The sequence below is a fragment of the Sycon ciliatum genome, chromosome 1 (genome assembly GCF_964019385.1).
Source record: "Sycon ciliatum chromosome 1, ocSycCili1.1, whole genome shotgun sequence".
In the NCBI taxonomy this organism is placed as follows: Eukaryota; Metazoa; Porifera; class Calcarea; order Leucosolenida; family Sycettidae; genus Sycon; species Sycon ciliatum.
In genome coordinates, this window is record NC_088643.1 from 49,048,027 (window position 1) to 49,074,668 (window position 26,642).

A 26,642-nucleotide genomic window follows, 5' to 3' on the forward strand; every position below is an offset into this window, starting at 1 on the left:
TTACAGCATACGCCATGTACACATACAGTATGCGTGTCCGATTATCCGGTTCCCTCGCCTATCCGGATGCAGTGTGCGGTTATGCGAGGTCTGACTGTAGTAATTAGTTTAAAATATTATGGGTACGAGGTGAATTGCTATTTCTGGACATTGTACATTTCGGGTAAAATAATTTTTCGTCGCGTGTAGAGTCAAGTCAGTCAGGTTGATGAAGTTTTTTTCTTGTTGTAGTTGACAGCTGGGCTGTTGTAATTTCTCCTCGTGTCGGTGCCTTGTTGATAGCCTTTTCTTGGGAGGCATTTCAACGAGTTTTGTGGTACGACTATGTCGCATGAGAATTTTGAGCAAAATAAGAAGTAATGGACGAATCCTTGGCTTCCCCATGTGCACTCCACTTCAGACGCTGTATAGTCTTGGACCTGTTGGCTGGAAGTGTGAAGAGGCCAACTGCAGTCCACCAATAGAAAAAATAACAAAAATGGTGCAGTATACTACTGTATAGGATGCCTATTGATGCTATTTTGCTTTCATGTCCAGAATTCCATACACTGAAATTTAGGCCAAAAAATTGGCCTGTCGAAAACATCCTGCTATAAAGTCTCTGGGATCACAGCATGAGCAATTGTCACATATTTGGAAAGATGAAGGATTAGGCCATACAATAGATACAAAAAGATATGAAAAATGTAAAACACACAGCCAGTGGGCCTCTATTTTATTTTCATGTCCAGAAATTGCTATTCACCTCGTACCGTAGTCATCTCATTCGGCTCAATCCACAACCAAGCACCCAAACATTATGCTCCCCCACAAAGCAGTGTCCGACTCAGCTCAGGCAAACTCAGAGCGGTGTCCCCACAAAGCAGTGTCCGACTCAGCTCAGGCTAACCCAGGAGGAGAGAGACTCCTGACAGCTGTGTCCCCACAAAGAAGTGTCAAACTCCAGGCAAAGCCAAGAGGAGGGACCCTCAATCAGTCAAAGCAGTGTCCGACTCCGACAAAGCCAGTGCAGTAGAGTTGCACGCCAAAGAACATCCAAGTCTGAAGCACTACAAAAAACACCACAGTCTCAAGTTCCTCAAACAAAGCCCCACAAAGCAGTGTCCAACTCAGACAAAGCCAAGGGGAGAGACCCCTCAAAGCGGTGTCCGACCGAGGCATTAGCCTGAGTAACGTTAGAAGACGCAAGCAGTGTCCGACTCGGATAAAGCCAGGAGGAGAGACCCCTCAAAGCGGTGTCTGACCGAGACAATGGCAGTAGCCTGAGTAGAAGACTCAAGCAGTGTCCGACTCAGCCAAAGCCAGGAGGAGAGCACAAGGTATCCTGTACAAACATAACTTGGCGTGCGCCGTAATTTGTGTGGTGTGGGACTGTGTCTGTGCTCCAGTGAGCAAGAAGAGAAACAAAACACTTACATTGATATTCCTGCAAGTGCCAACCCAATATGGTACATGCAGCAACAAGCCACATGAAACAAAAAAAAAAGAACAGATACGTAAACAAAATGAACTAACTGATCTAAGGAAAGAATGGTTTTGATGAGGTGAGCTTCAAAATGGCACAAAACAAATTCTATGCGGTTTTCCGAAAGTAGAATATTAATGTGGGCGTCATGCTAATCCTATCAAATAATTCATGGAAACAGGTAGGAGGTTCAGTGTAAAGGCACAAGGCAATAAATATTCGAATATATAATATTTATGCGCAGTCAGCATCTTAACAGAAACAGCTAAAAACAAACGGGAGGACGCGGGAAAGATTGTTAGGCTATACTATGGACACGAGAATAAGCTGTTAGCTGTCCTCCTACAGCTCAACCAGCAGCTCTTAGAAGCCTCCCTCAGCAATGCACTTTGCAGCTTGCTGAACGAATTCTGTACAATCTGTCGTTCTGCATTATTATATAAATAAACTTGTGCATGTCGCGAAGTTGATCACTACCGAAGAGCATCAACTAGTGTTTGAGCATTGGATTTCAACTCAACACCGACTTCAGGGTCATTTGCAATATCAGTAGCTATCTTCTGCACGCCTCCGTCACGCATGGCTGCTGGCGCAGAATCTATGGAGTAGAACAAAGCAGGGCATGCAAGCAAAACTGATTTAAAAGATTGTTGGGACAAAACCATTCGCATCATTTAGGGATTTTTCAGTATACAGCCAACCACACTTAAAACGAACTCACATAATTAATTTCGGCATAAAGTGAACCATTGTCCCGGTTTCAACACATACAAAATGGACCCTCTGTAGCAACTTATTTTCGTGTACATATCTAACAAACCATGTTTTGTAGGGGAGCATGCAAAACAAGCGTAGTGAAAACTGCCTAAGGCCGACCACTCAAGGGACCTTCACTGGCCACTGTGACACCCATGCAGAAAAAGTCAGAAGCTGCACACTCTGGGTTTCATGAACTCTTGGCAGGAGTCAACTGTATTCTCGAGTGGGAAAAACGATTTAGGGCTTCAAAGGTGTTGACCGTGGTTGAACCACAAGGCATACGGGAGAACAAATTGACTAGGTCTGCAAAGGAAGCACCTTTCCCAACACAGAGAGAAGAGTGAAATAAAAGAACAAGTACTAAATGACACACACAGTTCACATCACAGTCCCAGCAAGAAGTTGAACTAAATTGTATACAAAAGGATTATCCCCCACAGAGGAGATGCGAAAATACAAACATGACAGCGAGCAACTCACCTTTGCAAGCAACAACCAATATATTACACGCCATGATGGCTTCATGAACCATGATGACGTGCTGAGACTCGCCAAGAGCGGCAAGTGACTTTACTACATCAGCCGCCAAAAAAGTACTACCCACAGCTGCAAGACACAAAACAAAAACAGACATAAATTTACATAACATCCACAAGCCATCAAAAGCCCCCCCCCCCCCCCCCCCCATTGCTGCAAATCACAAACAATACGAACACGAACCAACTGGTGATAACCTGCCATAACCTCAAGAGATCTCACTCCTCCCAACCACCAAATAGACACACATACTCACTGTCAGTTCTAGAATTTTTGATCAATGACGCTATAAGACGCTGTGCTTCTGAAGAAACACCAATATCCGGATGGCTTGACAAGTCCACAAGACGAGCTGCAAGCTCAGCTTGAGATCCAAGCGCCGTGGCAACAGATTCTAAGACAACACCAGAACAAAAGGAAACCAACATACTGGTTTTAATTCGTCAACCGAAGTAGCAGGCAGGGAGCAGGCAAGAAAGTAAAATTGGAATGCAAAATGGAAACGGCAACGCAGTGCAAAGGAACATACCTTGTCCGTCAACCATGAGTCGCAGTGCTCCCAGCGATTTCTGCTGCACTGGCTGAGCAACATGGTAGACAAGTGGAACAATTTGGCTCGGCACATCCTTGGAGGCTAGATGCTCTTTGCTGGCAGCTGGAAAGGTTGACAAGAAATAAGTGGTGGGGACCAACACACACAAACAAGATTTAAAGATAAACTACATGGACAGCAAACAAATTCAAAGTACCACGCACATGGTCGGCAGATGGATAAACTGCACAACAGAATACGTTGGATAGCAATTTTCTCTTTTATATTGCAATAGTATTGTACAGCACAAACACAGGCAAAGAGCTTTGGCGAGGTGTTTGTGGACTAAACTAAGGGGCCTATTATATGTGCAACTCCAGCCCGGGCTGGAGCAAGCGGGCCAGCCCGCCGAAAGTGTTTACATGTGCACGGCCGGGCTGGTCGCAGCCCGCAGTGAGTTTATATGCGCTGAGCACAAGCCAGCCAGTTGTGAGTGTGCAACGAACACACTGCGATTGTAGTGTGCTGCCCCGGGCTGAAACGCAGGGCTGCAAGCCATACTCATGTTATAAACCTAAAGACTTTTTTTCTCACACAATGTATTCTTCTGCTCATTTCTTTTCGCGCTATGGCACATGCTTGGTGTGTTGTATCACCTCATTTCTTTTTCCTGTTTTTCACATTTTACTTGTCTATATCGAAGTGTTTCGCAAGTAGTTCCCCTTCAATTGTAAAATACAATCATGCATGTCGACAAATAAACAGTGCTCACAGCACGTCCTTCTTGTTGCTGTACAAAAAGCTTCATAGATTTTCAATACAATATCGGGAATCCTCTTTATAACTTCCCTCAAAAGGTAAAAGTACCTATTTTGTAGTATGAACACAGTGTCAACCTCATAATAATACAACTCTTGCCCGGGCTCGTCTGTTTATATTGTGCTTTTTCTGGCCCCCCTAGCCGGGATCCCGGGTGCCTCGAGGCGGGATCCGGCTTCGCCCGCTTGCCATGTTAACCCTTTATGTACCAGCCATCTAATGTATGTAAGGGGCTATCGCAGCCAAAGAAGCAACCATGGTATGAAATCTAGACAACTTTTGTATATGCAAGTTGTGTTTTCCTGACTCCATAATGTATCACTGCACCCAGGTACGCATGGATATTGGTACAGCATGCAGTAGTATATGAAGGCCATAGGTGGAATACCAAAGATACGCGCCAATTGTGCATATTTCTGACCAAACAGGGTATCACAAACAAATAGACTGAGAATGAGTTTGTGCTCGTGTACTGGGAACATAGGGACAAAACAATCTCATAAGCGTTGTCTCAGTGCATGAAGAGTAACAACATACCAGGGAAATGGTCATATTGTCACACATTTGAGGTAAAACAATTGGTTCAAAATTGCAAATTTTGAATTCTTGTCTCAGATTCGAAATCTATATTTTTCTTCAGCTACTCACATCCAGCGTCAGGTAAGTGAAAGAGAAGACAAGAAGCAGTCGCTGGCTGGTGAATTACGCCTGCCTTGACGATTTTAGGCCATCGCTGCCCTCCCTCTCGCTCCTGTTTTGAGAGTGAATACTGCGATGGGATCAGCGATACAAATTTTCAATTTCGAGTCGCATTCCGCGATATCGCCACAGCCGATCTCTCCAATCGTCCACCACGTCTAGAAGACGTCGACATGACCTAGAACAAGCTACATCTTCGCTACAAGCAGAAAAACTGAGCAAGAACACGATCGAAACAGCGACAATTGTTTGCGCTGAAAAGCATACTTTTGAACGCGTTCGTTCTCCATACTTTCAAATGGCAACCTACCCATATCATACATCAAAATTTTCAGTGGGATCTCAGCTGTCAAGCGCAAAAAACCGCGGCTCGATCGGAGCTACGGCGGCGGGGAACGGCGCGCTTGATTGGAGTGCAGCGAACCGTACCATATGGTACGGTTCGAGATGGGGCTGGTACACAAAGGGTTAACGCACCACAGGTTTTGTGTGGATTTGTGAACAACCCCAAGATCCCGTTGCAGGCGGGCCAGCCCGCCTGTCAACCAGCCCAGGCTGGAGCTGCACATATAATCACCCCCTAAACTGCAAATTGGACAGTAAAATGTACTAACAAATGCGGTGATGTACGCATTACCCGTTTTACATGCAATGAACTGTGCCGACACCCACGGTCGACCGGGTACTCACTATCCAGAGTGAGGGTAACATGGATGCAGCTAACGAGGTTTCGGAGCCCGTCCAGTTACATTCTCACCCTCCCCGCAAGGTACTGCATCTGCCCCTTTTGTACAATCAAGCATGATGGTGATGTGGCACAAGCGAAAACTCCATAAACTGGTTGTGTTTGTAAACACAATTGTAAAGCCTGTGGCAACGTGGATGTGAAAACCTTTTCTTACACAGGCAAAGAAGAGAAGGGAAAGGGATGGGAGTATATAGCACAAGACTCACCAGGCATGGATAGGTTGCGAATCGCACTGAGTGCTCCGTGGAGGACTTCAACATTATCCTACACGAGACACAGCAAAAAGGACTTCAGTCAGGCACGTTATCAACTTCTAACTTACCACATACGTAACTGCAGTACCAAGAGTAGATATGGGTTGTGTACTCTTGGTACCGCTCAAATGCATGACATGGCCATATGGGTGCTCGCAGCCGAAGACTGACATCACTACGCCCTTTACCCTTCCCTTTCTCCTTGGGGAGCATCACTGGAGTAAACCGTGGCACAAAAAGTGATGCAACAAAGAAGACCACACAAGTCAGTGTAAAGGAATACTACCTGCATTTCAGAAAGCCCAGAAATGATGTGCGAATAACATGACAAATCGAAAAAAATGCACAGCATGATAGGCACTGATTTTTGAACTGGCAGTGTTGAGTCTTTGTTCACCTACCTCTTTAGAAGAATATTTTTCCAAAACGGCCAATAGGAGTGCGAGGACTCCCTTTTCCAACAAAACAGAACAATTAGTATCTGCAGCGGAGACACGATGAAGGAAGAGCCAGGATGCAAAACAAGTAATCACACTGTCATTCAAAGCAATATCATACTGCAGCAGAAGTTGGAAAGCTCCACGGACTAGCTTGGCAAAAGCCAAAACAGACCAATGGTCACAACACACACAGGCACATAGGTGCAGCATTAAAATGAAAAGGGATGTTGGATACATTAAGAAAAAACACAAGCAAAACTCACCTGATCGAGCCATGTTGCCGATAGCAAGAGCACCAGACGATAGCACTTTCTCATCAGATGATTTGAGCCAATTGCAAACAACAGGTAAGATAGGTCCATTTCCTTGGCTGAAGAGAATTCTAAGACTTTCATCTATACAGGCACAGCAAAAAGGAGCAGAAGGAAGCAAATTGACGCACCCACTAATCGAAGCAGACCTGCATGTCACTTTCAAAGATGCTGGATATTGCGTACTAGTAATTGACTAAATTAGTCGACCATGTCATTCTGAGGAATCAAGAGTGAAACACCAGTCTTGCTGTCTATGGGGTCTGCAATGGCACAACTTCACATCACGTACACATTATTAGCGCCCTGGGCATGATTTGGGTACAGCTCACTGGTGATCACTTTGCACCGTAACCTATTCAACCATGTCATGCGATTTGAACTCTGCTGTTACAGCACTGGATAGACGTAGAGGACAGTTGCACACTCTTGGGGTGTATGCACTGTTGACAGTACTAGTGAATGCAAACTGACCTCCTGTGAGAAGCATAACAATCAGGTCCATGACCTTCCTCGACACATCTGAGGTAAGCGTCACAGCACCGTCAACATCTAGCTGGAATTGCCGAAGAAGATGTGATACACATCCCTGTGCCGCCAGAGCCAACTGCCACAATTCTGGATAGAACAAAATAAACAAATAAAGCACAAGTCAGGATGCTAGCCACACCTACCAAATCACATGCTAAGTACAGTTGTCCAGTATAGGCAATGCAGTCCAGTATACTGTAATGTCGCGAATAAAAGCAGGTGCTTACGGCCGTATAAGCCGGGGTTCAAACCGTGCTTCTATTCAAAACATGCTTCTACATGTCAACATCTTCAGTCTACACGGTACAGTGTACATTGTCACACATGTAGTGTGCAAGTACATGTGCTTCTATTCAAATCGTGCTTCTGTGTCACGGCACGCTTTGGAAAATCGGCTTCTATACAGGTCCTGCTTTTATACGCGACACTACAGTATGTATGAAATAACTTTAGACTCTGATTTCAAATTCCAAGAAAAACCACAATAAAACACATGAACAATTCAAGTACCCCCCCCCCCCGCCACGTACACAAGAAAGATAGATTCAGAGAAGTGGGAGAGCGCAAGTGGACCTCACCATTCTGTGCTGCAGATGCAAGCGTTTCAATAATCAGCTCCTTCACACTGCTATCTTCAACAGCACCAAGAAGACGGACAATCACCGTGACGGCACCAGCCTCACGAAGAGCATTTGCACCGGGCTCTTGTGCTGTACAAGTTAGAAAGAGTTAATAGCACAGGTAAGCAACACCACCAGAATTCATTTTATTTTATCTCACAGTCAGCTTGGACAGCTTAGACTGGAACAAGGGCAAGTGAAAAAGAGAGAGAGAGAGTAATCACCGAACAGTCATAAATACAAGGATACGTTCAGGACACTCACCAATATAGAGCTCCTTTCGAACAGCCATAAAGAAGACCATTAGCAGTAATGGCACATGTCCACACTATGTGCTTTTTCAATACACAAAATAACTTTACGCTACCACAACCTCTAACAAAGCCAGCAATCCAAGTCAACAGTATCCATTGCCAAATCACACTAACTTACCACCTTCCAAGATTGAGTCCAATGTCATGATAAGCACCCTGCACAGGCCAATATCTGTACTGCCATGATGTCTTATAATCTGAACTATACTGTTTGGGATGTCGGCCTCGATACAAGCTTCCGCAACGGCATCTGCAAGAACAATTGCAGATTGGTGCACAACACAAAGGTTCGAGTCAGAGTCAGCCAGACTGACTTTTCTGCACCCGCAGGAGCACCACCTCCCACAAAGATCACGGTGCACACGCAGCTCCTAAGCACTTTGTGAGAATTATATACAGAGGGACAGGATGAAAAGGAACACAACAGCATGGCACACCACCATACACGCCACAATATTACAATGAGCACATCCCATCAACACTTCGGATCCCAGATCACAAGCACCATTTTATGGCCAGTACATGCCTGAGAGCAGCTAGACCTCGGCTACTCAATGAACAAGTCAGGTTGGAAACAAAGAGACTCGAGCTACTTTTAGCAGAGCATTGTTACTCGAGTTCAGGTGTAACTTACCATAGCCAGTCATCATGTTAAGCACACATCCACACAGGGGTCTGAAGAGCTCCAATCGCTCCTCTTGTACTGTCTCGTCTTTTGCTTCATCTTCCAGTATTCCACCAATGACAACAACACCATCAGCTCTTAACAATGCTTCCCTTCCTTCATCTGGAGACACAGTAGAAAGCATATAGAAATCAAAGAAAAGGACTGAGCACGCAACATATTTCACCACAACACTGTTGACATATCGAATGTAGCGTACTAAAGCCGGGCTATATTTCTGTAGAAGCCAGCATCAGAGCTAGGCTTCTATACGAACCAGATGTTTCCATACATACCCACACTAAAACACGGCTTGTATTCAAACCAGGCTTCTATATGAGACCGACAAGACATTACAGCATACGTGTATGGATAAAATAAACCACTAATGGTGCACCTAGTGTGGGGGAAATGTACAGATGCCAAAGGGATGGAGCTCATCTACAGCAGAACAGTGGGCAAAACGGTATAATAATGTTGCTCCGAGCTTCACGCATATACACTCAACCTCCCCTTATCTAACCTATTGCGCCATCCAGTCTTTGGGCCAAGTGGCATGCTGTATAGGACTGTACTGTCTGTTGTTCCACAGAGTTACGGATTGGGTCCAGTCGGGTGTAGGCCAGGCAAGGGCAGTTTAAGCAACCGCCGCACAACAGGGGGGGGGGGGGAGAGAGAGAGAGAGAGAGAGAGAGAGAGAGAGAGAGAGAGAGAGAGAGAGAGAGAGAGAGAGAGAGAGAGAGAGAGAGACTACACAAGACCCATCAGTACTTACCATTGTCAAAGCAAATATTTCCCAATGCTCGCAGCGACTGTTTAACTTTTTCTTTGTCATCAGATCGCAATACGTCAACCAAAAGAGGAACAAGACCTGCATGAACAGCTGGGGACCTTGCAGTCTCTGCACAACAAACAACCACAAAAAAAGGGAGAAAGTACTGAGTGACATAGTGTGAACAGTTTAATAGGAAAATCTGCTAAAATATGGAGAAGCGTTCTTTTGTCATCACAATAAATTGGAATATCCTCCAAAGCCCTCAACTCGCCGACAGTGGAAGAAACGTGCATGTTTCTGGCGTTTACGGGTCTACACATTCACAATGCTCGCACTTTCACCAAGAGTACATAAACCGGTAATTTTACAATAAGGACGTTTAGCAACGCGAAAATTCGAAAGAAAATTCGAGTCTGGGAATGAGTACAGGAAAAAAGCTCGAAACTTCGAAAACTTGGACGCGAAGTTGCAGTGATTTGCGAAAGTAACTTTCTCTTTTCTCGGTACGCATTTGACTACAGGGAGTAGTAATTTTACAGCCCCCTGCTTGAGACTGACCTGCATATACGGTACGGTACTATAAGATTCAAACTTCGAGAAAAAGTCATTTCGCATTGCTAAACCTCACAAGTTTTCTTTTTCGAAATAGATTTTCGCGAAATATCACCCTCACCAAAAGTTCGAATTTTCGCATCGCTAAACGTCCTTATTATTACCAAGGTAATTTTCTGCTACGCATTGCTGCTCGAACAAAAGGCTGTCCCCGGGGAAAATCGCGATTCCGCCGCTGCGTCCCCCCCCCCCCCCGCGTTTTTGCGATTTCTAAATGACCGCGTTTTCCGCGACTTTCCCGCGTTTTTTGAACTTTTTTGTTGCACTACACGTACACACAGTGCACTGTTCGGTCAGCAACGTCTCATAGTGGCGGCTATGTACTCAAATATGACGAGTGCTTACACCAGAGACTTGTAACTGATTGATTTCACTACATACTCACTGAAAAATGCCTCATATCAACTGCAAACTTGCGGTATTCACCGCATATTTACCGCAAATTATGCCGCGTTTTTCCCGCGATTTTCCCCGGGGACAGAAAAGGTGAAAACGCAAGCGAATTTCCCGTCATCACAGTGATGCGGTGACTTAGTACTGAACCTACGGGATAACGGGTTTTCCATGATTCACGATTGGGTCCGGTTTTGTACAGCATAGATGAGGAACTGCACGCTCTGGTCTACGTACCCTTGCTTTCACTCTTCCCCTTTCCCGAGAGCCAACAAAACAATAATATTAATAAGAGCACACCCCCAAATAATTCAACGCAGAAGCATTGAAGGGAACACCTGGCCAGTGCCGTCTCATTTATAAGCTCAAAATACATCAGACTGTTCACTATACTAGCACATCAAATCTACAGTGCTGCTCAATGAAATCCAGTAGCGCCGCTCAAGTTTGCGCCTTGCCCCGTTTCGCAGGTCTAGGGCTGCGGAACGCCCGGCGCATACTGAGTGACGCGACCGGATTTCATTGAGCAGCACTGTACTTCAGTAGGAGCATTGGGAAGCATCATCTTACCAGTTCTGGCGAGTGTTGCAACCAAATCAGCAATCTTTGACTGGCAGGCGGGAACAGCATTCACCAGAGCAGCAAGGGCGGGCATTATGCCACAATTTATTAAATCAGCACCAACAGCATCTGGATGCAGACACAAGAAAACAGAATTGAGGCAATGAACATTGATGTACACCGATCTGATACATGCTATGTTCACATGGGTCTCGAAACAATACCACTGCATTTCCCAATTGCGGTATTTTATCGTTTTTTTCTCTTCTTTTTGGCACAAGATATAAAGTATTTTCAGCAAAAAATGCATGGGGAAAGGCGTGGATGTGTGGTTGTTGAGGTTCTAAACGTTTCTACGTCATTCTGCAAAGCGTCAATGTTGGAGTCTGCTACGGAAAACATTGTACTGTAAACCAGGAAAGAATATCCAAGCACATTAGAGAGGTTCTGCAAAACGAAAATGTGTACGAACTTTCGCTCCACGTCATGAAGTGAGAAACTTCGCACGAACTTTCGCAACTTTGGACGCGAAACTTGCAGGGAACGCGAAATGAACTTTCGTAGGAAGTTTCGTGAGATTGGGTCATGTTGTACGTGCACTTGGCGCGTGCAAACTACGAAAATGTGCAGAACACAAAGTTCGTGCGAAAATTCGTACACATTTTCGCAAGGCCTGTCGCGAAACTTCGTTCGAATTTTCGTTGTGCAGAACCTCTCTATTGTCGAAACTTTTTGATGACGAAATAGCTTTCGCTTCATGAAGAGTTGAAAAATGTGAGTGCACTATGTGCGATGGCGGATGCGGAAAACTCGGCTTTCAGCCGAGTCTCACGCGAACCGTGAATTTTTTTTTAATATTATTATTTATGTGCGATATACCTTGGTATGCAACGCTGGAAAGATTCAGAGAATCAAGTGTTTAATTTTAACATGAAACAAGTCATTAAAGCGGTGCTGAGTTAAGGCCACACGTTTTTATTTCTATGTTTCTCGTCCCCTGAAAATCTAAAAACGTATGCGAGAGGTGGAAAAAATAAAAAATGACCACAAAATAAAAAAAGGGTTACTACAGTCCATTTCAAAACTATAGACGCGTACCTAGGCAAAAACCGTTATGCCAGCATCTATACCACATAAAATCTGTGATCACTTTGTGCATAATTTTTTCCAAATTGGGCGTCTGTTATCCAATCGTTTAGAAACTATATGAGAGCAATTGTGGAGCGGACCTGAGCAATATTCCGAAAACTATTCTCAAAAAGTTCCAGCCAAATTTTAAATATTTCAAAAACCCTACGCGTCTATAGTTTTGAAATGGACTGTAGACCTTTGTCCACACTAAAATCCACCAATACACCATGCAAAATAGCATCCATAGTTAGCGACTAGTATGTGGTAGGCCATAGGAGCTTCTATCACAATCTGTGCATGTGCAGCTAGATTGCACACAAAAAATGCCGACCTCGCATCATGTGTCGCGCAGGCCAGGCCACATTATGTACATGTGCATGAGTGTGCTGGTCTCCACATGCACAGTCAGTGCAGCACAGTTTTTTTCTTCTTCCAGACTCCTGAATCGTATGCGTGCGGGTGACGAGAAACATAGAAATAAAAACGTGTGGCCTAAATACCCGTTAAAGGGGAAGTTAAGGCTAAAATCAAAATTTCACCAGTTGTAGTCTTCGGGGTGCTGAGTCGAATGATCTTGGTCCGAGGAAGCCGAGACGCTCCCTTCCTACTTTAATCCCAATCGAACTCGCGCACTTCCACCGAAACTGGGTGACTGCGCCCTACTACTACTAGATGGGGATTTGTATGCAAAATTTCACTAAAATGGTTGAACAAGCGGTCACGTGCTCCTGCGTACATCAGTCACCTGGTCACCGTGCCAGCCTAGCGCCTGCAGGGTACAACTTACAGCCTGTTTTGACCCCTTTTGGGTGCACTCCTGTCACTCGAGTTCAACTCGAGTTGAACCTTGGTGTGAAAGTTGTCGGTTACTGGCGCGGTGACCAGGTAACTTGGGCACGCAGGAGCACGTGACCGCTTGTTCAACCATGTTCGATTGGGAATAAAGGAGGAACGCTGCATCGCAGCTTTCTCGGACCAAAACCAGTCGACTCAGCGTCCAAAAGACTACAACATGTGGGCAAATCGCGGTCATCCGTGCTTTTATAAGAACGAAATGGCGCTTTTAGTGACATTTTGCATACAAATCCCCAGCTAGTACGGCGCAGTCACCCAGTTTCGGTGGAAGTGTGCGAGTTCAATTGGGATTAAAGTAGGAAGGGAGCGTCTCAGCTTCCGCGGTCCAAGACAATTCGACTCGGCACCCCAAAGACTACAACTGGTGAAATTTTGATTTTAGCCTTAACTTCCCCTTTAAGATGTCGCAGATTGAAATGGTTTGCTAGTACACATGTCAGGGGCGGTTTGATTTGTTCGGCACTAAGATCGCACTGCCCCAATTAGGAAGCAATCTACCAAAAAAAGAAAAAATTATGACGCTACAAGTAGAACTCATGGACTCAGATGGAGAGCCAAGGATAAATTTATAGTAAAGAAATAAAGGCTAGAACATCCGAGACTTTAACCCTTTGAGGCCCATAGTACGGATAGATCCGTACCAGTGTACAGTGCACACTACGTAGTGACGCACATAAAGGCACATGCGCTTATGAGTGAGTTTTTGCGTTGTTTGCTATTTTTTGCAGGTTGTTTTGTCTCACGCATAGGCACATGCGCTTCAGTTGCTAGTGTACCGGTACCTTGCATAATTATGCACATACTGCAATACCGTAATGCACATTGAACTCTGTGAACGTGGTGTTTTGGTGGTGTCTGTGTGCCGCGGGATGGACTGCGTTTAGGTTCACTTATAAGCATATGCGCTTATTTGTGAAGGTGCGCTTATGCCCGGGTATAGGCACATGTGCTTATATGCGCGTCATTACGGTAATGGAGTTAATACGGTATTTATTTCCACGTGAACTCGTATCAAATTCAGACAAATCTAGTCAACCCAATTGTCATTTCACGGCAAAAGAACAGCAAAAGCTCAGATCAGAGCTGAATTTTCGTAGTGCTTCGCTTATAAGTGAGAGTGAGCTTATATCCGAATACATAATGTGTTGTGGGTACATGTTTGGATAATTAGAAGTTTTTCCCTGGCATTTTGGTGTTCGAATTGTCAGGATTCCACCTGTAACTAATTATGTCTTGGCGTGGGACAAGTCAGGGTCAATAAGACGTACACATTTATCTCATCAACGCAGTCTACGTGCTACTAGTTCTCCAAAATGCCCAAGATGAACAACACCGACACAGTTATGACCAAATAAGGGAGCATGAGTATTACCTGAAAACAGGATAATCTACTTTTCTTGATGGTCAGAGACCACTCGGAGAGGGTTGTGAGGATGTATGGTTATAGATAAGGAAGGGCTAACAGAAATGGGAAGGAAATACAACTCATAATGGCGAATACGATTCTCTTGGCGGATTTCACGCCGAAGACAGGGCAGCAGGCAAAGCGTCCGAGAAACAATTTGTGATACCTGGTGCCACACTAATAAACAACGAATGCCCCAACAATTGTTGATTCCAGAGCTTTTTATCAATAGCTCGTTGAATCCAATCTGCCATACTGGTTCACGATTCAGATCCGTGATCGTTAGTGTCAACAAAACTTCTGTTGAAACAGGCCCTAAACTTGACGTGACCGTACAAGTGTCACTCATTCTGCAATATTCTCCCTGTGGGTGTCACAAGTTCTTGGTCATTTCGCACCATAAAACCTTCAAATCTCCTCCTCATGACTTGTATACAACATCCCAGCTGCCGCATAAGAACCCACTTTTAAAACAAGGTTGTCAGTGGTTCCGGATAACAGCTCCATAGCAGATCAGTGACTTACTATTGCTGTCACATTCTGAAAGGATTTTCACCAAAGCATCCTGGACTTTCTCCTCGTTTCCACTGTCAATACTCTCCAATGCAGAGCTCAAACTGCTTAGACCAGCCATTGCCCTAAAGCTGCATTACAGTGCTAACAGGTTCACTACACCTCAACAGAGGTTTGTCTCTCCTATTGCCTGCCCCTCCTCGTCCAAGTAGCCGGAGTAAAAATTGCTGTCCGCACTGATCAGTTCAGGCAGGAGCAGAAGCTCAGGCGACCGTCGACGTCCCCGACTTGGCCATCCTCACCACTCACGCGCATGCGTTGTACCCCATGTGACCATGGTAACTGTGTACATAATACATGGCCTGGGCCGGGGTCCACTCAAAAGTCACACATCGTCTACATCATGCATGGTCTACCTTGGTCTACGTCAGTGCAGTAGATCTACGTGGGAAGCTCACACACAGCTCAGTGCCACTTGACTCGAAAGTGCAGAATCACACAGAAGCTGTGTGGGGCCACTGTCGAGTACTGTGGCTTCTCATCAAAACATCCACTGCCACGGTTATCAGGTTATTTACATGCCTGGGCTGCATCGCATGCAGTCAGATCAGTGCATTCACTGCATACCGCGTACCGCGTAGAGGGTTCGTAGACCGTGCACATAATAATTTTGTGCGTCATGATCCTTGAGATAGAGCAGTTTTTTTGGCTCAGTTTTCTTGTCGCTTTGTGAATCTGGAATAGAACCCCTGCAATTCGCAAGCGGAGGCTGTTCTATTTTGTTTGTAGTGAAGAAGGGGTTCGTCCCATTTACTTACCTAGTCGAGTTTTCTACTCAATCTCCTATATTGACAAGTACATAGCTTTCGAAATGTCTGCTCAGGCTCAGGGTGGTAGCGATCGGTAAGTAAATAACATGTTGCTTTGCAATTTTGCTTTGACATGATGTAGATTATTCTTGAATTTGCATTCTCCATAATCATGATTATGCGTGTAACAGGGCAGCAGCAAGCGCTTCAGATTGGAAGAAGGAGTTAGCTCTGCCAGCCAAAGACAACAGAATACGAACCACAGTAAGGTGTTGGTTTGCTGTTCGCTATGCGTAATTTATAAATGAGCGATATTCTAACAACATTATTCACATTCTTATTCCTTGTGTTTCATTGTTAGGATGTTACTCAGACGAAAGGCAATGAGTTTGAAGATTATCACTTGAAGAGAGATCTTTTGATGGGCATATACGAGTACGGATATGAGAACCCTTCCCCTATTCAAGAAGAGAGTATACCTGTGGCGTTATCTGGTCGCGATATACTTGCCAGAGCGAAAAATGGAACTGGAAAGACCGCCGCCTATTTAATTCCTGTGCTGGAGAAAGTGAACACTGAAATTGATCACATTCAAGGTATGTACTTCAGTATTTATGTTGCCGTGCTTATGATTATCACCAAGAGCACATAAACCAGAGTGTGCAACTCCGCATCGATGCTGCATAGAACCACTACTGCGGCGTTATTTATTTAGGTCATATTATGTATCATAGCAAGAGTATAAGTTCCCAAGAGTGTGCAACTCCTGATACCCATTTTATGGGGTTCGCCAACGGCGAAAACTCACATCACGTGGTTTAGTGTCCCAGCCCGTTTTTAGCGAGCAGCGGAGTAATAAAAAGCGCTCTCACAGAAACTCACTGCGCATATGCAACCCCCCCCAGCATGATCATGGCTAGGCTTCCGCGGAATGTGCCGGCATAATTTCGGGAATTATCGGTGTGATTTTTAAAATGGGAGTTATTGGCAATTTTTGTGGAATAATCGGTAAATTTTGAGCATGCCTCCCCCCCCCCCCCCCCCCCCTTCTATTTTTCCATTTACATGACAATGTATAACACCCTGATTTGTACCAAAAAGCTTGTGATCCTGCAGTTTATCACCCTGTATTTCAAAAAAAGAAAGAAAAAAGCTTCCAGCCGAGTCCCGCGCGAATCGTGATTTTTCAGGAATTATCGCTGTGATTTTTAAAATGAGAATTGTTGGCAATTTTTGTGGAGTAATCGGTAAATTTGGAGCAATGCCCCCCCCCCCCCCTCTTCTATTTTCCATTTACATGTATAACACCCTGATTTGTACCAAAAAGCTTGTGATCCTGCCATTTATCGCCCTGTAGCTGTATTTCAAAAAAAAAAAAAAAAGAAAGCTTCCAGCCGAGTCTCACGCGAATCGTGATTTTTTGCCCGCACAAGTGGCAACAATACCGGTACGCGATACGGTATCTGCAAAAAAAGGAAGAAAAAACGCATGATTGTGAGAATTATTGGTGAACTTTAATACGGGAATAATCGGTCGAAATTTTGAACAATGCTAAGGAATTATTGGTAAAAATACGAGCATATTCCGCGGAAGCCTAATCATGGCAGAAATTCGGATTGCGCGCACGCTATCCTTCGCTTGTACGTAGTACGAAACGTACCTGGGACACTTGATGTGAGTTTTCGCCGTGGGAGACCCATATGCAGAGTTGCACACTCTTCGGGACTTATATACTCGTGATCATAGGAGAACCCGTCATACCGTAGCTTCAGTGCCAAGTCACCGTAGCGCTACAGTGTTAACAGAAAACTCGTGTGCTTTTCCCCATTGTGTGAAAAGCGGCAATCTGCAATAAAATTACCTTGGTGTCACGGTAAAAACGACAGTGTGAACTAGGATGAGATGCAACAAAGGTGAGTCACTATGGCCTAAACAACGCTTGGGGCGAGTTGCACACTCTGGTTCGTGTACTCTTATTATCCTGTTGGTTTTTCTTCCACATGTGCTTTGTAGTGGAGAATTTATAAAAGGATAGGCTTCATAATCATCACAAAACTGCATTAAGCCTACAGTGCTGCTCAATGAAATTCGGTCAAGCGAGTCAATGCCCCACCAGGCGCTGTGCAGCCCCAGACTTGTGAACACTGGGGTGTGCACTGCCTCACGGCATGTTCGAATTGTCCTCACCACCTTTTCGAAAAAATATCTTAGAAGAGATAATAGTTGATGTATCCCAATAGAACGGTTGCTTTCAGCGCCACTACTTCCTTTGAAATTGTCATAGCAATGAGATTTTCCAAGCATGCCTCCCACGTGAAAACGGGCTTCCCTTTCCGTATGTGCAGGTTTTGTCGTAGGTTCCACTGGAAATACATACCAAAGGCAGTTTCGCGGGAATATTCGAAGCTCTTCTAAGCTAATCCAACCCTCCCATCAGCTGAGGTTGTGGAGTTTAGGGGAGACTTTTTTGAAGAGGCCAATAAGCCAACTCTTCAGAAAAACGTAACTCCTCGAATAATCAAAAAGTGACACTTGAACGCCCCTTAAGGTGGCTGGGGCGGTACAACTTTTTAGGGGTCTTTTTGATTACATTTTGACTGCATTTTTGAGTTTATCGGCAAGGTGGGGATGACTTCCTAGAGAAGGCTATTCTCCAGAGATTCACCAGAAAACATTTTCAAATTTCATCTCTGTCTTGCCGATAAACTCAAAAATGCAGTCAAAAAGTTGTACCGCCCCAGCCACCTTAACTCACGCGATTGGATTTCTTTGAGCAGCACTTTGCATTGTACAGTAGAACTCACGAAGTTCGCGACTGCTAGCAATAATACACAACAGGCATTTTTTTGTCGCGAGTGTTGTACATGTATGTCGCCCGTCGCGTCGCAGAAAGTAACATTGTGAATGGGCCTTTAGAAGTTTAGACATTTGACCAAGTGTTTCTTAACTGAACTGGGACCCACGGTTAATTGGGTTTCTCGCTCTTCGGCCACTCTGTGGTGGTTCTACTCGCCTCACGCTGCTCATGAGCTGCATCTACGCCTTGATCTAGGGGGTTGGTTGTGGTCTTGCGGATGCGAAAAGTCAGTATGACTGACTGATTCTGATGCGAGCCGTGATATATTATTCGAATGCAAGCTTGAACGTATGAAATGTCTGTGTATTGTTTAAAAATGTTTCATGGTTTTGCCTGCGCAGGTGACTCTTTTCTGTTAGTAACAGTCTCTCTCTCTCTCTCTCGCTCGCTCTCTCTCTCGCTCTGCAGCACTGGTTCTTGTTCCCACTCGTGAATTGGCTTTGCAAACCTCCCAGATCTGTAAATCGCTGTCCAAGCGCATGGGAGCTGAGGTGATGGTAACTACGGGTGGTACGCCGTTGCGAGATGACATCGTGCGTCTTCAGCAGCCTGTTCATGTAATAGTTGCAACCATTGGTCGTCTTCTGGATGTCGTTGAAAAGGATGTGGCTGACATATCAAAGTGCAAAATGATGGTCTTGGACGAGGCTGACAAGATGCTGTCATCGTTTTTCCGCGATGGACTGGACAAGCTACTAGCACGTATGCCCAAGGAGCGCCAGCTACTTGCCTTCTCTGCAACTTTTCCCCACTCTGTAGTGAACTTCAAAGATAAGTACCTACAGAACCCGCACGTTATCAACTTGATGGATGAGCTGACGCTGAAAGGTATCACACAGTTCTATGCTTATGTGGAGGAGCGGCAGAAGGTGCATTGCCTCAACACACTCTTCAGCAAGCTGCAGATCAACCAGAGCATCATCTTCTGCAACACAACACAGCGCGTCGAGCTTCTTGCTAAGAAAATAACAGAGCTCGGCTACTCGTGTTTCTACATCCATGCTAAGATGCAACAAGGCCACCGTAATCGTGTGTTCCACGACTTCCGAACTGGGCAGTGCCGCAACTTGGTCTGCTCCGATCTCTTCACCCGCGGCATTGACATTCAAGCTGTGAATGTCGTCGTCAACTTTGACTTTCCACGGACGTCCGAGACCTACCTGCATCGCATCGGCCGAGCTGGTCGGTTTGGTCATCTTGGTGTCGCCATCAACCTTGTAACCCACAACGATCGCTTCAACCTCTACACAGTTGAGAAGGAGCTAGGCGCAAAGGTCGAACCAATACCAAGCACTATCGACAAGCGCCTGTATGTCGCCGAGTTCCAGCAGGCCGAACCCGAAGCGGACGAAAGCTGAACAGCACAATTTCTGCGTACGTGTGTGTTGAGCGCTTGAGACATGACACTGTACCTTGACATTCTGTTGTACGTAAGTCAATCATTGTAAAGAATTCCACCCAGGACTGGGCCGGACTGGGTGTGCAACACTAACGGCGGCATGTGCAGCTTTTCTACTGTAGTATTTTTTTGCTTTTATGGTTACTAGTTGTTGTCATAGTCCATTGTCGTTTAGGTGCATATACAAGGGAAGAAATTGTTCCATGTCATATGTAGTTTCATTCATCTAACATGTAAATGAATTGTCCCGGGCCTGTACAATTCCTCCGTTGCCCTGTTTGGGTGCTTGCGCCCCTCGCCTGTAAATTATCATCCACTGACTCTTGCAGTACAGTAGTACTGTTATCATGAAATTGCATAACACAACTAACATTTTGGTGTGGCTTTGACATGCCTGGGCAATACGCGCTGACTGTTCTTGTTTCTCTAGTTGCTTTTCATGCTAGTCTTGTCTACACATTCTGATTGCCTATTGCTGCTGCAGCTACAGCTATCGTCACATGTGCTCTTGCCACTGTACGGTGTTTTATTGTCCAGCGTTCTGCTGTATCGTCGCTGTCTGTTTCTGTTACATTTGTTGTCGTTGTCGTCGTCTTTTATCTCTTGTGCCAGCATCAATTTGACATTGGTACAACAGTGCATCGTTGCTATTTTCAATTCTGCACCTGCTTCAGCTACGGATGTGCTTTTCGTTTTCTCTCTGATATGCAATGTCACCTCACTGGCTGTTATCGAACTCTCTTTTTTCTCATGCTCAGCCGTAGGACTGTCTCTTATGCTTAGTTCTCTCTTCAATAACCTGTCCCCATTTATTATTAGACTGTCGCCGACATGCATGTAGCTGTTCTTTCTTTTGTTTTGTTATCCCAGCTGCCAGTGTCTGGCTGATTTTGACACAAGTGTGTGTGTGTGTGTGTGTGTGTGTGTGTGTGTGTGTGTGTGTGTGTGTGTGTGTGTGGGTCTGTGTGTGCTGTCAAGCGAATCATGCATGCTATGAAAAATCCTCTCTTTTTTGAATTTTCTTGTTCTTTGGTCGGCTTCAGATTTCTACTGGTTTTTGTTCTCTTTTTTTTTTGAATTTTGTGTGAGTAGGAATAGACATTTACTTCTATTTTTGTTGCTATTTCTAATGCCCCGCGGCAGGTGATCATATGTAGTATGTTTTTGTCTCTTTTACATGTTTGTCTGGTCCTTGCAGTCGACTGGGAGGTAGTGCTTGTGTGTGTTGTGTGGTCGTGAGTTCTGCTGTACAGTGCAGTATCCATGGACCCGGTCGGGAGTGGCCTCCTGCATGGATGATGGCTTGTAATGAACAGTCCGCATTTAGCCTTGTGTGTACAGCTGCATATGCATGTCATTATGTACTCTTGATGTCAATGATATTGACTATTGTGTTTTCCTCCCTCGCTATGTCTCTATCTCTACCTCTCTTGCTCGAACAGCTGCTGTTTGGGAACTGTCAACCCAAATAAAATGCAGCCACATTTGACAGATCTATGGTACTAGTAGATAAGTTAGTACAATGTGAAACGAGGAGTTGTATAACCTCCCTACAGTGCATTTCAAAACTATAGACGCGTAGGGTTTTTGAAATATTTCAAATTTGGCTGGAACTTTTTGAGAATAGTTTTCGGAATATTGCTCAGGATCGCTCCACAATTACTCTCATAATTTATTATAGTTTCTAAAGGATTGGATAACAAACGCCCAATTTGGAAAAAATTATGCACAAAGTGATCACAGATTTTATGTGGTATAGATGCTGGCATAACGGTTTTTGCCTAGGTACGCGTCTATAGTTTTGAAATGGACTGTAGTGTAGGCTAAGCTTTATAGCTTTTAGCGTTACCAGTCCTGGAGATGTCCTAGATAGGACATCACCAAGAGTACATGAAAACCAGAGTGTGCAGCTCGGATGGGTTGCTGTCACGGCGAAATTCCGTGATTACATCATTTTAGTGATGTAGTGCGTACAAGCAGGATTCAAGCAGGTCTCTTTCTGCACAACTGCAGCTCAGTTGTACGCACTACGCCATTTCCCGCCTCAGATCTGGGCCAAATATGATGTAATCACGGAATTTCGCCGTGACAGACACCCATAGCAGAAAAGGCCCCAAGCTGCACACTCTGGTTTTCATGTACTCTTGACATCACGGAACCCAGCATGCCCCAGCATACATACTATGCTGTTCCCATGGTAATCGTGACACGTGACTCAAAACTTTGTGTCGCGGCCGAGGAAGATGAACATGTCGCACTCAAAACAAGCGCAACGAAGGCCTTTCGTCTCAAAAGCAATTAGTTGTCGTTCTCCTGGCGGCTTGCCTCAAGTGAGTCGAGATTCGTATCTTGCCTCTTGCCTTCACGAATTTTATTTTCCTCGTTGTGGAGTACGACGCCTGGAGAAAGGAACTGGCAAGCGAATCGTTTTGGTCGCATTGAAAATAATAATTGCAAGTGCACAAGAGGATTGGCGAAGCAATTTGTGTTCGCACTTTCAGCAGAGCAGTAGCTGCTGCTGCGATAAAGTTTTTACTTTCGCCATTGGTTTCAGGCAGCAGAAGGATCTGGCTGAAAGCGATGGCGATACGTCCATGACCACCACGTCCTGGGTTGATATCCAAGAAAGACCGTCCAAGGTCCAGTTTTAGCCAAGAGCTGTCGTACACAAGAAATCAAAAACGCCAACAGCAAGCTTTGGCCAAATAATATCTTCCAGGTACTAGTGATTTACGCGCCTAGCGCCTGCTGCCTCGTCTTCCTCCTCTGCATGGCCAGGTTTGGGGCGAAATGAACGCACGGGGCGTGAAGAAACATTCCAAAGGCAAAACATTCAAATAATTAGAACCAATCGTTTCCAAAGAAGCGCCGCGTGGCTACGAGAAACCCCACATGAAATCCCCAAACGAAAACGGCCATTCGGTCGGGTGTTCGATGGCGAATCGAATATACACTACCTCAATCCCCGCCGATGTCTGATATTCTCCGCCTATTCGGAGTATTCCTTCAAACTTGACCAATTCGGAAAGAAATCCATCGCCATTACGATCGTGCATCCTCCACATACATTCAGAAATGCTCACGCAGCACTTCTTTTCATCGCGTGTGCGCGACCGGCGCTTCCATGACAACTCTGGGACAAGTAACCAATCAGACTCATTCAGAGTGCGATGTCCTAGTACTAGAATAGGACATCTCCCCGACTGGTTACGATGTGAAGAAACCTGGACGTGCATAGCCATGAATTTGTACACAACTCTGTATAGTACTCTGGCTGCATACGTTTTGTCCATACTTTCCAGAGAGTCTAGTAGACCACTTCACCAGAAAGAATTTTGCAAAGAGAAATGTAAACGGTAGATGGAAGCGTCCAAAAGTACATAACGGTATCCGCTTCGGAAGATCATCAATACAAAGTCCGTATACCGGTATCTCACCGACACACGCACAACATTTTTACAGTAGTGAGTACATGTATACAGTAATCTATGTACGATTAGTAACTTGAATTGTTTGCAGGCAACCTGCCTACACTCAAGAGAGCACTGCATTTCACACAAATCCATTGGTATCGTTACAACGTTTCGGTCTTTATGACCATCATCAGGAATGAAGTGGACATGGAAAGAACAGCAGTATAAAAGAAGGAGGCAAGCAAGCAAAGCGCGGTACATAGTGACAGCGCGCGTAGAGAAGTGCAAAGCACGTCATGGCGGGTGTGCATTACTACATATACATGACAACACAAGCACAAACGGCGAGGAAAGTAGATACTGCGCTACAGCAGTGATAACAGCCCAGTTCCAGTCTCACACCACCAGTGAGGTGTGTAGAGCCCCGCGCCACTCGCAGTAAGGTGGTGTTATAGCAGATCCCAGCCACTGTTATTGTTAATTTCCGGGGATCGCTCCCTGATATTGATGGCCTCCCGGATCCTCCTCCTGGGGCGGTCACGCTCAGAACCGAGAACCCGGATACCTGAGAAAGCCGTTGCTCCCAGTGGCAATGGGTCAGATGCATGCTTGGCCGCGAAATGCTCACCCAGCGCGGTGCCGCTCACTGTGTTGCGTGCGTCGTCGTTGTGTTCTTTTGTCCTGGTAGCGAGGCTGCGGTACGTCTCTCCGACATATTTATCACCACATTTACACTCGAGGTGGTATACAACATTACGCTCCGTGCATGCCCCTGAACCGGACATGCAGGCGACACAAGCAGCTTTGGGCCGCCCCCGTTTACGGGGCCTGGACATACGTTCTGAGTGCAGAATGAATACCGTGTCACCCTCAACCTACCGTTTCACACCGAGTATATCCACAACAAAATTCATAAATTACTCCGGAAGTACAAGATAAATGCCCAGCTGATTTACAGGAACCGCCGTCTAAGTAATTAGTTCTATGATTTGCACGTCTGCCCTCCGCAAACCACCATGCCGCAGGTATGTAGACCCGTCCAGGCCCCGTAAACGGGGGCGGCCCAAAGCTGCTTGTGTCGCCTGCATGTCCGGTTCAGGGGCATGCACGGAGCGTAATGTTGTATACCACCTCGAGTGTAAATGTGGTGATAAATATGTCGGAGAGACGTACCGCAGCCTCGCTACCAGGACAAAAGAACACAACGACGACGCACGCAACACAGTGAGCGGCACCGCGCTGGGTGAGCATTTCGCGGCCAAGCATGCATCTGACCCATTGCCACTGGGAGCAACGGCTTTCTCAGGTATCCGGGTTCTCGGTTCTGAGCGTGACCGCCCCAGGAGGAGGATCCGGGAGGCCATCAATATCAGGGAGCGATCCCCGGAAATTAACAATAACAGTGGCTGGGATCTGCTATAACACCACCTTACTGCGAGTGGCGCGGGGCTCTACACACCTCACTGGTGGTGTGAGACTGGAACTGGGCTGTTATCACTGCTGTAGCGCAGTATCTACTTTCCTCGCCGTTTGTGCTTGTGTTGTCATGTATATGTAGTAATGCACACCCGCCATGACGTGCTTTGCACTTCTCTACGCGCGCTGTCACTATGTACCGCGCTTTGCTTGCTTGCCTCCTTCTTTTATACTGCTGTTCTTTCCATGTCCACTTCATTCCTGATGATGGTCATAAAGACCGAAACGTTGTAACGATACCAATGGATTTGTGTGAAATGCAGTGCTCTCTTGAGTGTAGGCAGGTTGCCTGCAAACAATTCAAGTATAATGAAGCTGCGTGAAGCGTCCTTCAAAATTTTGAAACGATTAGTAACTTACTTATAAAAACTCAGGCTCATTCGTGTTATCCTAATATGGGGCTCTTTATTTAATACCGGAAGATTTTCGACCCAGGATGACAACCTACTTTCGCCAGTTTCGGCTCGGCTAGCCGTGTCGTGTGTATAGCTTCCATTCTGTAGCCATACACTACGTAACAGCAAGAGTAGGTCGTCTGGGTTATAGAGTCTACGGCTTCGCGTGTTTTGGCTCCAGATTTCTACGCGGAGATGGGGTTCTCCACGTTGTGGCACACGCAGAGAAAATGCGTACGGATCTCGTTACGGCCTAAATGCTATTTCATTTTTGGCAGCAGACAGATGGAACATGCTTCCACCTGGATGTCGTCAAGCTAAGCCCCTTTCTGCATTTGTCACAAGCACCAAGTCATTCCTAGGGTTCCCAGTAAAAAGGCAACGCCTGTTGGGAGTTCCCTAGTAAAATAATAAATTCTACTTTATATTTATTATTATTATGTGCTTGTTCGCGTAGACATCAGCTGCATTAATGGGCATGCAAATCATGCAAACCAGCCAAAAATGTTCGCATAAGCCACTTCGAATAGATACAAAAGACCACAACAGTTTCAGAAAAAGAAGAAATATGCGAAAAGAAGACAAAAACTAGGGTGCTGACACCACTCGGGCACAGATGCCCACCCAACCGCTTCGGTCAGCTGCAAGAGCACGGAACGCCTCCAGATCGACTTTGCTTGACAAGGAAAGTCCAATCCGCTTGGCATCATCTTGTAAGTTGTAGTAGCGTTGGTAGTGTGTGTCTTGGTCGTCCCCTCCAGCCCGCTGGACGAGGCTCTGCGAAGTACGCTCCCATGGCCAGTGATGGTGGGGAGTCAGCCGGGAGCCGGAGGACGTGCCCAAAGAGCCTCCACCTAGCTCTCAAGATGATAATGCCGAGAGGAACCGCGCCGGTACGCTCATAGAGCCTCTCGTTCCTAATCCGATTCGGGAACACAATGCCGATTAGCGCCCGCAGCTGTTTTCGGTGGAAGGCCTCAATACGGCTCAGCTGCTGTTTCGTTGGTGCCCATGTTGCACAATTGTAGCAGAGTACAGGGAGTACAAAGGCATTATAGAGCCGGATGCGGAGATCCTCCGAAACTAGCGACCTACGGATCCACAGCGTCCAGAGTTTACCAAAGGCAACAGTTGCCAGTTGCTGTGGCCGTAGCATATCCTCAGCATCACCTAATAGGGACCCGAGTTTCTTGGTGGTTCGCCACTCCTCCTCGATACGATCAGTGTGCCGTTCGATGTGCGTGTGCTCTGTTTTGGTCTCATTCACTTTCAAATCCCATTCGAGGAGCTTGTTGGATATGGTTGGAAGGAGGGTCCTCAGCCTCTCACCATCAGTAGTCACGAAATCCACATCG

At 45.7% G+C, this 26,642-nt stretch overlaps 2 protein-coding genes across 2 annotated transcripts; one reads left to right on the forward strand and one right to left on the reverse strand.

Annotated features, from left to right (window-relative positions):
• Positions 1-1,322: 1,322 nt before the first annotated feature.
• Positions 1,323-15,214, reverse strand: LOC135830667 (rap1 GTPase-GDP dissociation stimulator 1-B-like). The gene is made up of 14 exons (XM_065342897.1): positions 14,951-15,214; positions 11,044-11,163; positions 9,469-9,594; positions 8,664-8,816; positions 8,148-8,279; positions 7,674-7,805; positions 7,039-7,182; positions 6,517-6,648; positions 6,215-6,294; positions 5,766-5,823; positions 3,291-3,416; positions 3,018-3,155; positions 2,705-2,830; positions 1,323-2,063 (listed from the first exon to the last, which is right to left on the reverse strand). Exons 1-14 carry the CDS (start codon positions 15,057-15,059, stop codon positions 1,939-1,941), a joined length of 1,701 nt encoding a protein of 566 aa, XP_065198969.1. The 5' UTR covers positions 15,060-15,214; the 3' UTR covers positions 1,323-1,938.
• Positions 15,215-15,514: 300 nt separating this feature from the next.
• On the forward strand, positions 15,515-21,205 carry LOC135830705 (uncharacterized). The gene is made up of 4 exons (XM_065342936.1): positions 15,515-15,841; positions 15,939-16,011; positions 16,109-16,343; positions 19,013-21,205. The coding sequence occupies exons 1-4, from the start codon at positions 15,810-15,812 to the stop codon at positions 19,960-19,962; spliced, it is 1,290 nt and encodes a 429-aa protein (XP_065199008.1). The 5' UTR covers positions 15,515-15,809; the 3' UTR covers positions 19,963-21,205.
• Positions 21,206-26,642: the final 5,437 nt, after the last annotated feature.